At 38.0% G+C, this 15,288-nt stretch overlaps 1 protein-coding gene across 1 annotated transcript in view; it reads left to right on the forward strand.

Moving 5' to 3' along the window:
• LOC126194771 (1-phosphatidylinositol 4,5-bisphosphate phosphodiesterase classes I and II) overlaps positions 1-15,288 on the forward strand; it is a 435,021-nt gene that overhangs the window by 223,884 nt on the left and 195,849 nt on the right. Inside the window, exon 11 of the mRNA XM_049933060.1 lies at positions 1,989-2,153. Coding sequence (XP_049789017.1) covers positions 1,989-2,153 — 165 coding nt within the window. The remainder of the gene's footprint in view (positions 1-1,988; positions 2,154-15,288) is intronic.

The following is a 15,288-nucleotide window of genomic DNA, read 5'->3' on the forward strand; positions in this document are numbered from 1 at the left end:
AAGTGTCCTTGAATCTTGAATAGAAGTCATTCATGAAAGTGATTTCATAATTTGTCAAAGAGGCTGTCTGTTAGTTGATGTACAGAGCCATGAGTACCACATTTTTAATAGAGTATACACCTAACTTATATGGAGGATCTCACACCTATTTTAGTGAGCAGTTAAATCAACACAGCATGCTTTTAACAGTTTTATATTAGGTCAAGACTTAAAAGTGCTCAGAAAGAGTTTTCAACCAGAAATAGCTGCTGATTATTGTAATTTTTCTATTAGGTGAACAGTCAATCACATGCACATGTGTTTTCTTTCATTTTTGTCTTATTTTTCTTACTACTTGCATTTAAAACTCTTTAGTTTTTCATAAGAACTTGTGTGCCCTGGGGAAAAGATGAAGGAAGAAGTGTGGACATGTACACTTGTAGAGCTGTCCAAAATAATTTAATTTTTTTTTAATTCCCTTCATTTAAGATAAATATTGGTAGTAAACTTCAGTGTAAAATCCTGCCAGAATACATCAGTTATGTTCATCTCAAATTATACAGTTCCTAATGACTCCATCTTCATTACTCTAAAACAGAATCATCATTTGATTGATGGTCTATATCTCTTCTTGAACATCATTGTCACACAGTGTTTTCCATATCTCACAGATCTGTTAACAACCTTGCTGAAGATATGGATGAAGTATATCCTTGATGAATCATTTTAGCTGAGTTTTTTTTATTATGTACCTGAACCTACTTTTTTCTGTTAGTTCTAACAGTATTTGTTGAAAAGCTAGAATTAGTCAAATGTTGCCTCTGTTCCTAGCTTCCTCCTCCATCATCATATCACCACTATCTGCAATTCTTCTTTCCTGATAAGTGTTGTTTTCCATTAATAGGATATATTTTCTGTGTAAACTTTAACTTTAATTTTTTGTGTGTTCCATTTTGTTTCTGGTTTTTTGTTTGTACGATTTTTTTGAATTGCATGTCATTTGTTTTGTTACCAGAATCAAACTTAAAATATTTTACAGAGCGTTTTCATAGTTCTAACTGCCACCATTTACCACACCATTGTGTAAAAAGACTGGAATGGAAGTAGTTTTACAAAAATGATGGAGATATGCACAAATTTTTTATTCTGTTGCATTTTCCCAGGATTCCGTTTACTGACAAGAAAGTTATAATGGATATTTCTGAAGGCTTTTGAAAAAGAAAATGAAATGTCGTAAGTATTAGGTTCCGACAACATTCATAAAAATACGCAACTCATTAGAATGAGTAGCTGCACAGAATAGAGTGACATACCACATGCCAGTTTTTCACTCACCATTCTAAAACCAAAACTGTATACATCAAATCTGTTATAAAATGGAGTTTGTTAGCCCTCATTTTCCACTTTTAGTGTAGCCTAGAAATATTTTAGCCTAGCTTGAAGAGTACTTCCAACTTCTAGAATTAATTAAAAGTACTGGCCATTGAAACATGGTTGAGAAATGCAGTTGCTTGCTTGTGCCATTGAACAGTCCACTCGGGATGTACACTGTATATTACAAAAGAAAGAAAGAAAAAAGAAAGAAAAACAAGTATTCAGCTTCTTAGGTTGACACATTTGAGGGTATGAAAAATTAGTTGTGTACTGTAGAACATTTAAGTTTCTCTCTCTGCACTCAGCGTATTGCTTGCTCTTTCCAACCATGCTTTGTGACGCAGGTGCATTTGAATGTGAAAGTTTAAACAGTATGCACAATAATTTTAGCTCACTGATTTTTAATTACATATTTTAATATAAAAAATAAGAGTTAGTGACTTTTGACAACTATATTAACAACTAAAAAAATGAGGTGACTCAATTGTCTGTTTTAGGTGGGTCTTACCTTTACATCACTTTTACTTCAGGAAATTTCACATATCTGTAAATGTTTAATTTATCTTTCAAAAAAGATATATAATAAATGAATTCATAATATGTACAGTAATGAAACATTAATTCTTTCCACACAGGAAGTTATAGAAGCCATTGCGGAATCAGCTTTTAAGACTTCAGATTACCCTGTGATTCTGTCATTTGAGAATCATTGTAATCCTAGACAACAAGCAAAAATTGCCCAGTATTGCAGGGAAATCTTTGGTGAAAATCTCTTGGATGCGCCGTTGGAATCTCACAAGGTACTTGGTTATTTGAATCACCAATCAGTGTTATGTTGTTGTTCTGAAGGTCTGCAGAACCTTATGAAGTGCAATTCATAGCTTAGCATTTTAGTAATAAAAATAATTTATGTATCTGACATTGCAGAGCAAAAAAATAATAATTTGTTGTATAGGTCCTTTTAAAAAACCTGTTGGTAAAAAGTGCAGTAAAATGGTAAAGGGTAAGTCATCAAAATATTTTTAGAAGTAGTTTTTCTCAGTGGTGGATACAGATATCTTGAGCTGCCTTTACTTTTACCGTAATAAAAAATAATCAAGTGATATGCAAAGTTTAAGAAAGACTTTGAGACAAAGTTCTTTGTGATGGACAGTTTCATAAATAGTTTAGACGCTGTTTTTTTTACAGTTTTGAAATCTGCTATCTGAGAGAGCAGGGCATTCAGACTCATAAAAACACAAATATGATAAAATATCTACTGAAGGAGCTCTAGATTTTGTTCTCCCGATCTTCAAATTGTAACTGTTTATCTGTAGCTGACAACCAGGAGGCTGGAAAAAGGGAAATGAATATCTGATTTATAGTGTTTGATTTTAATCATTCTAGTCATATTCTGTATACTCTATACTGTTCTCAACTTCTCTGAGGTTCCTTGTCCTCCTTTTTGCTCAGACATCAAACTGACTCCTGCACCTAAGGGATCAGATCTTTCAGTGTCTTCGGAGTATCTAGGTAAGAGGCAGATCTTGCCTCTTCTGATTCTTTAAGGTGTATATTTCCCAATGCGTAGTGATTGAGTTCTACCGCATTTACTTGAATCTAAGCCGCACTCGAATCTAAGCCGCACCTGAGACTGGAAATCAAGGAAAAAAAATTTTTCCAAATCTAAGCTGCACCTGAAATTTGAGACTCGAAATTCAAGGGGAGAGAAAAGTTTTAGACCGCACCTCCAAATTGAAACAAAGTTGGTCCATTGTAACATGAGACACAGTTTAGGTCGAATGGATGAAGATATAGCTACAGTAGTTCTGTTCGAGTCATAAGCTTAGCAGTTAAGCTTTACCAGGTAGCCATTGCTATGCGTCAGGCACTCTGTCTGTATTTATATGGGTACCCTTCCTTTTTCACGTGCTTCATCTGGCTTGAATCGATTTCTTATTTTGCTTTGATCTGATAAGTGCCGTTCTCTTTGTTATAAGTGGTTACGTCACTCTAAGATGAAAATGCCTTGTTGTACTGTGTCATGCATTGTTCGTCGCATTCTGATAATGAGTGTTTACGACCTGTCGCCACTCATGGCATTGCTTGCTTTTGTGCGCGCTACAACTGCTTACAATAAAAAAAAGAGAGGAATTGTCTCTTTAGTGAAACAATGGCAAGAGACTGCTATTTGTTGTTACTTACACTGCTGCTTTCTTTGATAATGATAAGCAAGAACCAAATAATAGACTGCGTATGATAGAAGATGTTCTGAACGAGAGTTTAGCGAAAATTTTTCTCTGTTTGAAAATCTTTGCAGACGCCTCTTTAGTACATTACATTCTGCACAGAAATTAGAGTCATCTTAGATTTAAAAATCTAGTCAGTTGCCTTGCTTCATTTCTGACTTTATCACTATTCAGCATAAGAATAATATGAATATAAACATGACATAATATGTATATTCTTCCGTGTTTGCTGTTGTCTCACTCAAGTTTCATAGTTTATTAGGCAGACAGGATTTAAATGAGATAGCAGCAAACATGAAAGAATACATGGCATAATGTTTACATTCGTATTATTCTTATGGTGGAGAGAATACTGCATGTGATTCACAATTCATGAAAGTTCCTTTTAGCAATCACCTCTTATCTCAGGTAGGAAAAAAATCAGAAAGTAGAGTTGGCCACATTGACATACATCCCAAACAGACTTGCCAGTTGGATTTTCGTAGTAGATTTTTAGTGATGACTTCAAATGCAGAGTGTGTTGTTGTTATCTTCAGTTCGTAGACTGGTTTGATGCAGCTCTCCACGCATTTCTATCCTGTGCAATGCAGAGTAGCAACACTTATAAAATAATAATGAAAATAACTTAGAAATTAAACACCGAAATTTAAAACAAAATTTTATTAGGTTTGTAATACATCTTATACAAAATGTTTAAAGTATCAGTCATGATTCTGAATCACTGTCACTCAATTCTTTGTTGCTCATTTCTTCATACACATGATCGTCCTCTGTACCATCTAGTGCAATGTATATCAAACATTTTTTAAATGCTTGTTGCACAGTCTGATTTCGAACACATTTCCGTGCATCATAAATCCGTTGTCACACTTGCGACAAACTTGCGCGTTTTACACGTCCTGTTGGTGTCAGTTGTTTGTCGCTTTTCGAAAGCCAGTCTGTGTACATACATTTAAGCTTGCCCTTAAGTGGTTTATTCAAACAGATGTCAAGTGCAGAATTGATGTCATCCCACCTGGAATTACTGCGAAGTCCGTTTTGGTTTCCTCTAATTTTCATTTTACTGCAGGTGTTGTATGGCCTGCATAAGCATCTAGTACCAACAGACCGTGTAAACTAAGCATTGCGGCAGGATGATGATTCCACACACGCCTAATCCATTCCAGCACCATGTTGTCCGAAAACCACCCAGTTTCATTTGCTCGTACAATTACAGCTTTTGGAAACACTTATGATTTTGGTAAAGTCTTTCACTTGAAAACTATGAATGGGGGCAATTTATGTCCATCTGCTGTGCAAGCAAGCATGACGGACATCTGATGTTTTTCACCCCCTCATGTAAGAACACTTATGTCTTTCTTTCCTTTGGTGTCAACCGTATAATTTGATGGCATTTCCTATCTGACCAAGAAGGTACTGCTTTCCCGTGCGCCGCCTAATTATGAAGTGCTGAAATTCCACAAGTTTTTCTTCATAATTTTTCGGCAACTTCTGTACAACTGAAGTTTGCCTCCGAAGTGAAAAACCCCAGCACTTCATAAACAGATCAATCCAGCTGCGACTAGCCTTAAAATTTTCGATTTTTTGCTCTCTAACAATTTCATGTGCCTTAATTTTTAAAATTTCCACATTCACAGGCAGGAATTTCTGACGTTGTTCCTTAACAATTTCATTTAAAATCACTTCTAATGCATGATATCAGCCACACTAAGGCCTAGTGCATTATATCAGCCACACTTTGACACACTAAATTCTTTCCTGCTACTTGAACATTCAAATGATTTGTCTCTCTGCAGTCACCATTGCCTGATGTTGCTGTCATCAATCCCGTATCGCAGACCTGCAGCACGATTATAACTTTGTTCAGCAAAATAAATAACTCCCCTCTTGAATTTGGTACTATAATGAAAGCGCTTCATTGTGGTTCACAAACACCAACAAGCACTTCACAAAATTCCACAAAGCAATAGGTGCCGCTACGTGAAATCTTAATGAGCCTCAGTGTATCAACTCATGCAACAATCCTAAAGCCTTGTACATTGTTGGTATTTTTGTGTAAAGAAATTTATTTTTCTTGCTACGAATATTTGAAAGGCTGCTACAATCAAAGATGAACAATATGGAATTTCTATTTATTTCGTTGGATAATGTATAAAAATGCAGTGGTTGAAACTTGGGGTGGAGAAAAGAGCTCATCCTCTACTTCTTTTTTTTAATTATTATTAATTTATTTACTGACACAGAGGTTTTGGCACCAGTATTTATTTTTGTGCTTGCAAAGCAGGCCTGTGTAGCGCTACATGTATTCGACGGCAGAAGTTAGTTGTGGCGGCACGTACCAACATTTTTCAGAACTCCTTCTTACTTTGCACTCGATTCTAAGCCGCAGGTGGTTTTTTGGATTACAAAAACCAGAAAAAAGTGTGGCTTAGGTTCGAGTAAATGTGGTATTTCCATTCTGTGTACCAGTTATCACACAACAGTGGTTCCTTCTGTTACGGCATCCATGTAATTTTTTGTTTGCTAAGCAATCACCAACGAAGTCCTGTCATAATGTGAATGCCATACAATATGTGTAGAGGACAATGTGGCTGCACTGATTTCCAGGACAAGATCCAAGTGTTAGTCATTTGCCATTATCTTCCTCTGACCTGTTGCGAAGTGTAAAATCTGCTTATGTATTGTGTGGCATGACTACACATAATGCTTGTATTGTGTAATGTTATCTTTTTAATGTGAATCTTCATGTTTTCATGACATACTACTTGATCCATAAAATTGTGGGAATTAAGCTATAACTTTGTCTTCTGCTGATAGACCAATCAGCCATATTTAGTGTGTCCATAAAAACTAACAGGAAAATGCACCCGTCTACCTTATATACTGGCACGAAATTCATAGTGGAAGATACACCACATAGTAGAGGTAAACAGTACTGTGATGCCCCCAGTGAAGGATGTTGTGTCACAAATTCTAGTTAACAGGGGATCAGTACTTTTCTCTGTGAGACTTAAATGTTGTTTGTGCCAGACTCCATAGTTTATAAAGACTAAATCTTCATGATTAAGTAAATCACTTGTCAAACATACTGCAATGGTTTGCTCACCTGGTGTCAGCAAGAGAGCAATCTCTAAATTTGAAAAATGGTTAACATGGCATCGCTTGCTGTGTCTGTATTGATAGCTGTGCAATGCTCTACGTTGTGTGGCACAATGGTTGGTATATATAGAAGGTGGCAATTTCAATTACTGAAACTAGCTGCGTATATGTTTTGTATTTGCAGTACAGGCAAATAAATCTTTTCAGGTAAGATGCTTGTGTTTTTCATACTGCGTTGGCTTCCTTGAGAACTAAATCTGGACATTCTAATAGCCCTCAGAACTCAGCCATGACAGATTTATCAGGCTGTAGCAGGCAGGTATAGCATTGATGTTCAATCCATCATTCTTCAACTGTACGCAGAGTACGTCTGACGTTTGACAATCCATACTGACAGGGAATCTAATATATGGCTGTCTCCTCTAGACGCAAGTTATCCTTCACAGAGCCAACAAGCAAGACTATCTTTGGTGTCAGTAGAAAAATAACCGTGACTTTATGTTTAGAGAGAATATGATGTATCTAATTCAGAAAACACATACCTCCATCATGGATAACCATTATCATCATTTTTTTTTCAACTTCTCACTGTAGATGGTCTTTATCAGCAATCATATGTGCCCTCTGTACAGGTGTGTTGATAATACCATTCATCTATGCAGATGGCTGTCTGCTCACAAGTACAGAGTGGTTTGTATCAGCTCTGGCACTGTGTCCCAGGGTGCTACTGGTTTTATGTGATTCAAAAAATCCTGGAAGAGGAAACATCAGTCTATTTCCAGCTCCTTGGTCAATGGGATGTTCCCAGCCACATACATCGAAAAGATGACAAACTGAAAACTTTCTGGTATCTTCTGTTCAACATTTTGCATGAAGAAGTTTGCCACCAAGGGTGACATAGGTCTTCCCATGGCAACCCCATGAACTTATTCATAAAAGGTCTATTTAATAAAAAAAAATAAGTCAAGGAGAGTACATGCTGAAACAAGGTCAGGAAAAGCATCTTTGTGTTTTCACAGCTTAATGTATGATCCATTAAATTGAGAGTGTGCAACTGCATAAACCCTCTTTTGTCTCTTTATACAATGTCTGTTCAAAAAATTCTGAAACATTTGTAATTTTGTGCCAATGGTGTGTTGGAGTGAAATGCAGTTAGCTTCCCTGCACATGCCTACATTTTATGTGTAACTGCCAGAAGTTTGATTGTCATATGTCTGTTAGTTATTGTTAAGTACTGTGTTGAGTTGCACAGCTTGCAAATTTCGAGATGGCAGAGTTAGAGGAGCAATGCATCTGCATTAAATTTTGCACGAAACACAAGAAAACCTTTACATAGATATCCCACATGATGCAGGAAGCCTGTGATGATGAGTGTTTTAGCCATACCCAGTGTTACGAATGGTTCACACAGTTTAAAAATAGCCTCATTCACAATGCTCTTTGATGTCTAACGATGATGCTCATGTCAGGAATGTCAATGACATTGTGGTTACCAATTGGAGACTGACTGTCTGAGAGATTTCAGAAAAATGTAACATTTCAGTTTGATCATCTCATGAGATCCTGATAAAGCATCGTGGAATGCATCATCTTGCCACCAAGTTTATCCCACAGCTTATGAGTCAAGACCAGAAAGACCTTCACCTTGCAGTCTGTGAAGAGCTTTTGAATCATGCAAATGAGAACAAGATGTTCCTTAAGAGAATCATAACTAGTGATGAGATATGGGTCTACGTTTATGATGTTGAGACCAAGGTTCAGTCTTCACAGTGGGCCAGGAAAGGTTCTCCAAGACTAAAAAAATCTCGTCGTGTCAGGTCAAATGCCAAAGCCATGCTGATAGTTTTCTTTGACTTTGAAAGATTAGTTCAATAAGTTCATCATGAATTCATGCCACTTGGACAAACTGTTAACTGATGGTACTGTCAGGACATGTTGTGATGTCTGTGAGGAAATCTGAGAAGGAAATGGCTTGAAATGTGGCGAGACAATTTGTGGCTCTTGTATCGCGATAACGCACCCACACATTCATCCCTGCTGGTGCATGACTACTGCACAAAACACAAAATCACTGTGCTGCCTCATCCCCTGTACTCTCATCATAAACCCCGTTGAAAAGATGAAGATTTGCAACGGTAGATGAGATAAAAGAAAATTTGCAGACAGTGCTTCATGTGATCCAGCAGAAAGCGTACTGAGACTGCTTCTGGAAGTGGAAACATTGTTGGGCGTAGCATATCAATTGTGGAGGAGAGTATTTCAAAGGAGACCATGCACAAAAAGTAAAAGGTAAGTGTAGAAAAATTTTGTGAACTAAGTTCTGGAATTTTCTGAACAGACTTCATGTATCAACCATATACCTTTTGGTCATCTTCAGAGTGAGCCAACACACTGAAGCTACAGCACTCACTCCATCCTATTAAACCCATGGACTGTAGCACTGTGTGCTGCTGCAGATACACTAACACGAGGAGTGTTGATAGGTGAAGAAGTATGCATAAATTGGAACTATGGCTATGGAGTGGATCCAGGCTGGAATATCAGTGTCTCATTATGAGGTGCACTTTAGCAACATCTTTGCAAGCTTGTTAAAGAAAGCATTGGATTCCATGATTTACCCAAGCCGAAACCACTGTCTCTATTTATAAAATTTTTCATAAAATGAATTTCAACTTCTTGTTTCACCACTGAGTTCCAAAAAAGAAGAAGTACCTGCTAGAAGTTTGACGTTTTGATAATGTGTCTGACAACAGTGCAGTGCTGTGCCTCAGCCAGTTTATTGGGCTGTAGGTGTTGTGTATACCGTAAGGTGGGGTAATATTGGATGGAATTTTCATATTCTTTAAGGTCACTTCGTAAAGAACATTAAATTCTCATGACAAAAATAGTGAGATTTTTTAGATGACATTGGAGATTAATATGATCAAAGAACTTTAGTCAAAAATATTTTTAATTAGTCAGAATCTAACAAATAAAACTGTCCAACTTTACCCCTTTGATGAAGTAATTTCGAAAATTCATTGAATTTTCATGCAAAGGTCCATATTAACCTCTAATGGGGTAATTTCAGACAGAGACTGTTTTTTTTAAAAAATACACATACTTAGAAACATGTTTTACATATTTCGAAAACATTTTTTACATATGGTTATGAAATATTCTACACACCTTCAGTAAACATTTGACACATATTTAGAAAACCTTTACAGACATATTTACAAAATAGTTCATTAATAAAGACAGCCTGCTCATACAACAAATCAATAATAATCTACAATATGTTCTCAGTGAAAGAAAACTTCCCCCTATCTTCTCTTGCAGTCAGCAACACTCTTACAATGTAGCCTTTGTCTACAGTATCATCGTCTTCAATGGCAGGAAAAATAAACACAGATATGCTGCCTTGATATGGATGCAGAAATCTGACTTCCACTTCTTTTGTGCCTACTATGTTGTGATTCCGACAAACTGCCTATTTCGCTGTTTCCTCCCAGTCATGTGTGGATAATCCACAAGATTAAAGCCTCCACTTCCTGAACTGCTTCCTCTGCTCTGCTGCTTTTGCCACCAGTGGGTATTGCATCATTATTCACAAGCAATTCAGACAATGAGTCAGCATTATCTCTCTTTTTTATATCAATGCCTAAAATGGATTTTGGAGCAACATCTAATTTTCGCTTTCATTGGACACTTGTGTCATTCCAAAGTGAATATTGTGAAGCATATCTTCAAAGCTCGAAGACCAGGCTTCTAAAGAAATGTTTTGAGAATTATCACCATCAGGCAATTTTTTGAGGTCTCTGTCAGGGTCAAGTGAAATTAATCCCATTGCATGGGATGCACTTCATATGTTGTCTTCTTCAATTGCTGACACTTTTTTAAGTGTTTCCTTCAAAGGTGAGGGGGAAAGCATCTTATGATATTGGCCCATGGTAGCTTTCCTTCCATTGCATAAGCACTGCCCAGCTTTTACTATTTAGAGGCACAGATCAAACCATCCCTTTTACTGCAGTTATAGTGGGTTCCTTTGGGACCTCCTTCTTCCCAGGTGTCCTGTAAATGCTTTGACTTTTAGACCACATGGGAGGTAATGGATTTCCTTCCCCAGTGGCAGCCATCAGTACTGAAATACTACTCTTAGAAGAATCTAAGATCCTTTTAGGAAGTTTTGTTCCCTTCTAACTATCATATGCTTCCTTCCAGTGTCATCACACAGATTGGTCTCATTATAATTGATTATGCTTTTGGAATTGATATTTTCCATTTTTTCCTTGACATTCTGGAAACATGATTTCACTGTCTCATAACTCACTTCATCATGTTGCCTTTTAATGTTCTCAGATAGACAGATGCTTAATATGGCAGAGTAACGCTGTAAGAATGAAAGGGACCATTCAATCCCTGTCATGTGACAAGGAAAACATTTTTCCCTTCGTCCACTTTTATCAAGATATCCTTTCACCATGTACCTAACATCATCAGAGGTAAAAGGAAAACTCCAATGTGCAGTCCTTAAAATACCACAGACAAGTGTGTTATCTTCAGTGGTACTTAAGACAGAAGGCCTTTGAATCACTATTCTCTATCGTTGAACGTGGTGCATTAAATTTGCTTGACGCCTTTCTGTACGATAGTTTTTTCTGATCTTACAGCGGCAACCACCTTTTCAAGATTTTCAGGATCATATTTGTATCTGAGAAGAGCACCAAGCTTCCTGTTGTAAGTATGCGGAATTGTCCGATGTTACCCCAATGTGTGTAGTTATCCTCACTATACGTTAGCAAAAGTGAGATGTGGAGACAAACTGTATTCACATTTCCTTCTTAACATTTAAGTAAGTAAACTATAAGAAAATTGAGCTTACCAATTTTTTCTCTTCTTGTACAATGACAAAAGTATAGCAACAATTGTAAACAGCACTGTAACCCGCTACATACTATTGTTTCAACTTCCAACTGCAACAAAGTGTGTTTGTATATGCTTGACAATATGTAAGGTGTAAACAGCAAAACATGTGTGCGAAATAAAAGCTTGCATTCAGTGATACCAACGTAAGAACAGAAATACACTGTTCCTGTCCCAAATTACCCCTGTGTCCAATATTTCTCCATCTTACGGTACCCATTGTGTTCTGTGCATCTAACATGGACTGTGCAAGTCATCTGCCTGCTGCAAAAAAGGCTACATTCACAGGGATCTTGTAAATCCCAGCCTTGCAGAGCGTAAAGTCACATACAGTGAAACCCAAAAGGGCTGCTGTCTTTGGTGGAGGGGAAAACTCACTTTAACTTTGTGTGTGGTGGGGATCTGAAGTATTTTTGATGGCAGGAAGTCATGGAATTAAAAACCTTTTTGTGTCTTCTTCCTCATGCCTTATGTTGACCTCAGATTTTATATATAGCACCTTATGTATCTGTTGCAGAAAACAAGTATTTGTTTCCAAACTCCAAGTGTAGAAGTTCATTCTGCAGTGCTATATGCTTTGGGAGAGAAAGTTAAGTGAAGAGTCATTATGTGGGAAATATGGAGGCAGCTATTTGCTCGTACATACGAGACCATATGAGTTGGCTTCCAATGAGCTGCATGTCCCATGGTGCCATCATCTTCTTGCCTTCCAATTTTGGTTGTTTTGGTTTGTTACAGAGTTGGTGGCACCATGGGACATGCACTTTATCAGAAGCCATATGTACATGCAAATAGCTGCCACCATCCTTTCCAGGTGATGAATGTTCTCAGAACTTTGGTTCAAAGAGCACATAGGGTTACTGACTAAAGTAGTCTGCAGGATGAGCTTCTACACTTGGAGTTTGGAAACAAATGGTCATCCTCCAAAACAGATACATAAGGCACTATGAATAAAACATTAGGTGTAAGTTTGAGGAAGAAGACATAGATTTAAATCCATGGCTTCCAGCCATATGAGGGAAGCCTGTCATCAAAAATAGGTCAGATTCTCACCAAGCACAAAGTTAAAGTGATTTTTTACCCTCTACCGAAGACAGCAGCACATTTAGTTTACATCAGAGATGACTCGGTACTCCACAAGGCTGGGAGTTACAAGACCCTCTGCAAGATGGCCTTTTTTACATGGGACAGATGACTCATACAGCCCATGAAAGATGCACAGAACACTGTAGATACATCCAGCTCATACAGTCTGATAAATTGGCTGTGGCAGAGCACTGCATTGGCATTGGTTACTGTATGCAGTATGAAAATGTTAAAATTATAATGTTGACTTCCTCTTTTTGGCACTTGGTGGTGAAAGGATCAGTTGAAATTCATTTAGCAAAGAGTTTGCTTAACAGAGATAGCAGTTTATGGTTGGAAACATCATGCACCTTTGTGTATAAGCTTGCAAAGATGTTACTACAGTGTGTCTCAGCAGGGATCGACCACGTAGCCGCAGCTTCAATTTACGCATACTGCTTTGCTGCCAGTCAACATCTCTGGGCTTGTGCATCTGTGGACCTATGTGCAGGGCACAGCTCACAGGTTTAAAAGGATGGAGCAAGTGCTGTAGCTTCAGTCTGTCAGCTCACTCTGAAGATGGCCAAAATGGACCCAGCTAAAATGTAAGGAGAAGAACTAAGGTTTAAGAAGTTACACGCGCAAATTAATGGGTCAGAGTTATAATATGTTTGTTAAAATGTATTTTGATCAAGGGTAAGGATTACCTTTGGTAATTAATAACTCAACTTCAAATATAAATAGCAAATCCAACCTTAGACTCAGAATCTTCTGCTTGCTGATAAAAGCTGCTGCATTACATATGTGGTGAGGACTGTCTACAGCAAGAGGTCTCAAGTACAAGGCTAAATGGTTAGCCACATAATATTTAGTAGATCCAATATTACTTCCGTGTAAGTCTGTGGCACATGTTACTCAATATTGGGTATCCTGGCTGATGAAACACTTCACTAACACAGACACTACCAGCAGGTTTTACTGAGAAACTCATCAAGTTCCAGAGGCATATAATCCAAATGTGGCGGCAGTGCTCTTATCATCTACACCAACTCAGCAACACAGAAAAGTCACCCATCTTTGGGAGATGCTGTACAGTATGACGGTAAACTATGAAGGGTGAAAAGTTTCTCATGGAGAACAACTGGAAACAATATATAAAGAATTACTGTCATGTTAGTAGTTAGTGCATCGGGTTTAAAGCTGTCCCCTATGTTTTTCAAAGCACAAAACTATGCCTAAGGAACACTTTGCTAAGGCGTTAGTGATCTGCTGCCAAGAAAAAGGCTATACGTGATTACAGGCTTTCTCATTGTATTCCAGTGACAAAATCTTTCAGGTAATGAGCTGAGTAATGGTGTCATTTTGTGACAGTATGTCAGTGGGCATTGTATGCATCATCTTCAGTGTCAGGATGCCATGTTCTGTGTGTGTATGTTACCACTGACTGCTTCTGTAAGTGGACCAATTATGCACCTCTGGAAGAGGGTGCTATGCTGGTGGTGGGGAATGTGATACAGCCAGTGGTGGGGGAACATGGTTGTCCATGGTACAGCAGTCACATCCCAGTGTCTGTCCATTCTGTCCACAGATGCCACTGCCTTCAGAACGGAGTATTCCTATCATATTTTTACACTCATGTAATACCAGACGGTGCTGAGTTGAAATCTACCATCCTGGTTTATTAGACAGTTGTACGGGCATATTTTTACTTCCTCCTTAACAGCTCTGTCCCAGAACCTATGGCACTGCATAGCTTCTTTGTTTGTTCAAAATCAAAAGTATGTTCCTCGTTAATGCTATGCTCTGCCACTGCAGACTTGTCTGTCTGCCCTAGTCACTGTGAGATGCATTGCTGTGTCTGTCCGATGTATTACATCCAACACTCTCACTCAGTACTGTAAATGTCTGGTGTGTGCAGTCCTAATCAGTGTTTGGTCGAACCAAGCAGATACTTAATTTTCCACGTTGCCTGAAAGTAGTCATTATTTGGTGCTTCTGCATTATTCTTGGGATTTTGGCAGGTAGGAATGCCATGTGTATGGCTTCTCGTTCTTCTGGTTTGTCCCCCCTCCACTTATCAGCCTGTAAGGCATTAACAGTTTTTGCAGCAAATTTCCCGCAGATGCTGTAACTCTTTTGGCATTCCTGTGCAGATGGACCTGGCTCTGTCTACTAAGATGATTGGTACCAAGTTGCATTGTACTGGATTGTGGCAACTCTGAGCACTGAAGTGTAGGCCTGTATGCATCTTCTTCCTGTAGACCAAGTATCCCAATGTGCCATCTGGATTTCTCTTGATCAAAGTGTCCAAGAAAGATAGGTTTCCATTCTCTTCTACTTTCATGATAAACTTGATGCTGCTGTGTATGTCACTGAGATGATGTAAGAATTTCTGTAGAATTTCTCTGCCATGTGGCCACATGACAAAGATGTTATCTACATATCTGTAGAACACCTTTGTTCTTAGGTGGGCAATATTCAGTGCTACATCCTCTGAGTGCTCCGTGTGTGGATTAGCTATACTCGGAGCTAAGGAAAAACCCATGGCAACTTCATCTGTTTCTTCTAGTATATGTTGGATGAGTCTGACAATGACTACTATCCACCACCTATTTCAAAAGTGGTGGGAACTTCTATG

Source organism: Schistocerca nitens, chromosome 7 (assembly GCF_023898315.1).
Source record: "Schistocerca nitens isolate TAMUIC-IGC-003100 chromosome 7, iqSchNite1.1, whole genome shotgun sequence".
Lineage (NCBI taxonomy): Eukaryota > Metazoa > Arthropoda > Insecta > Orthoptera > Acrididae > Schistocerca > Schistocerca nitens.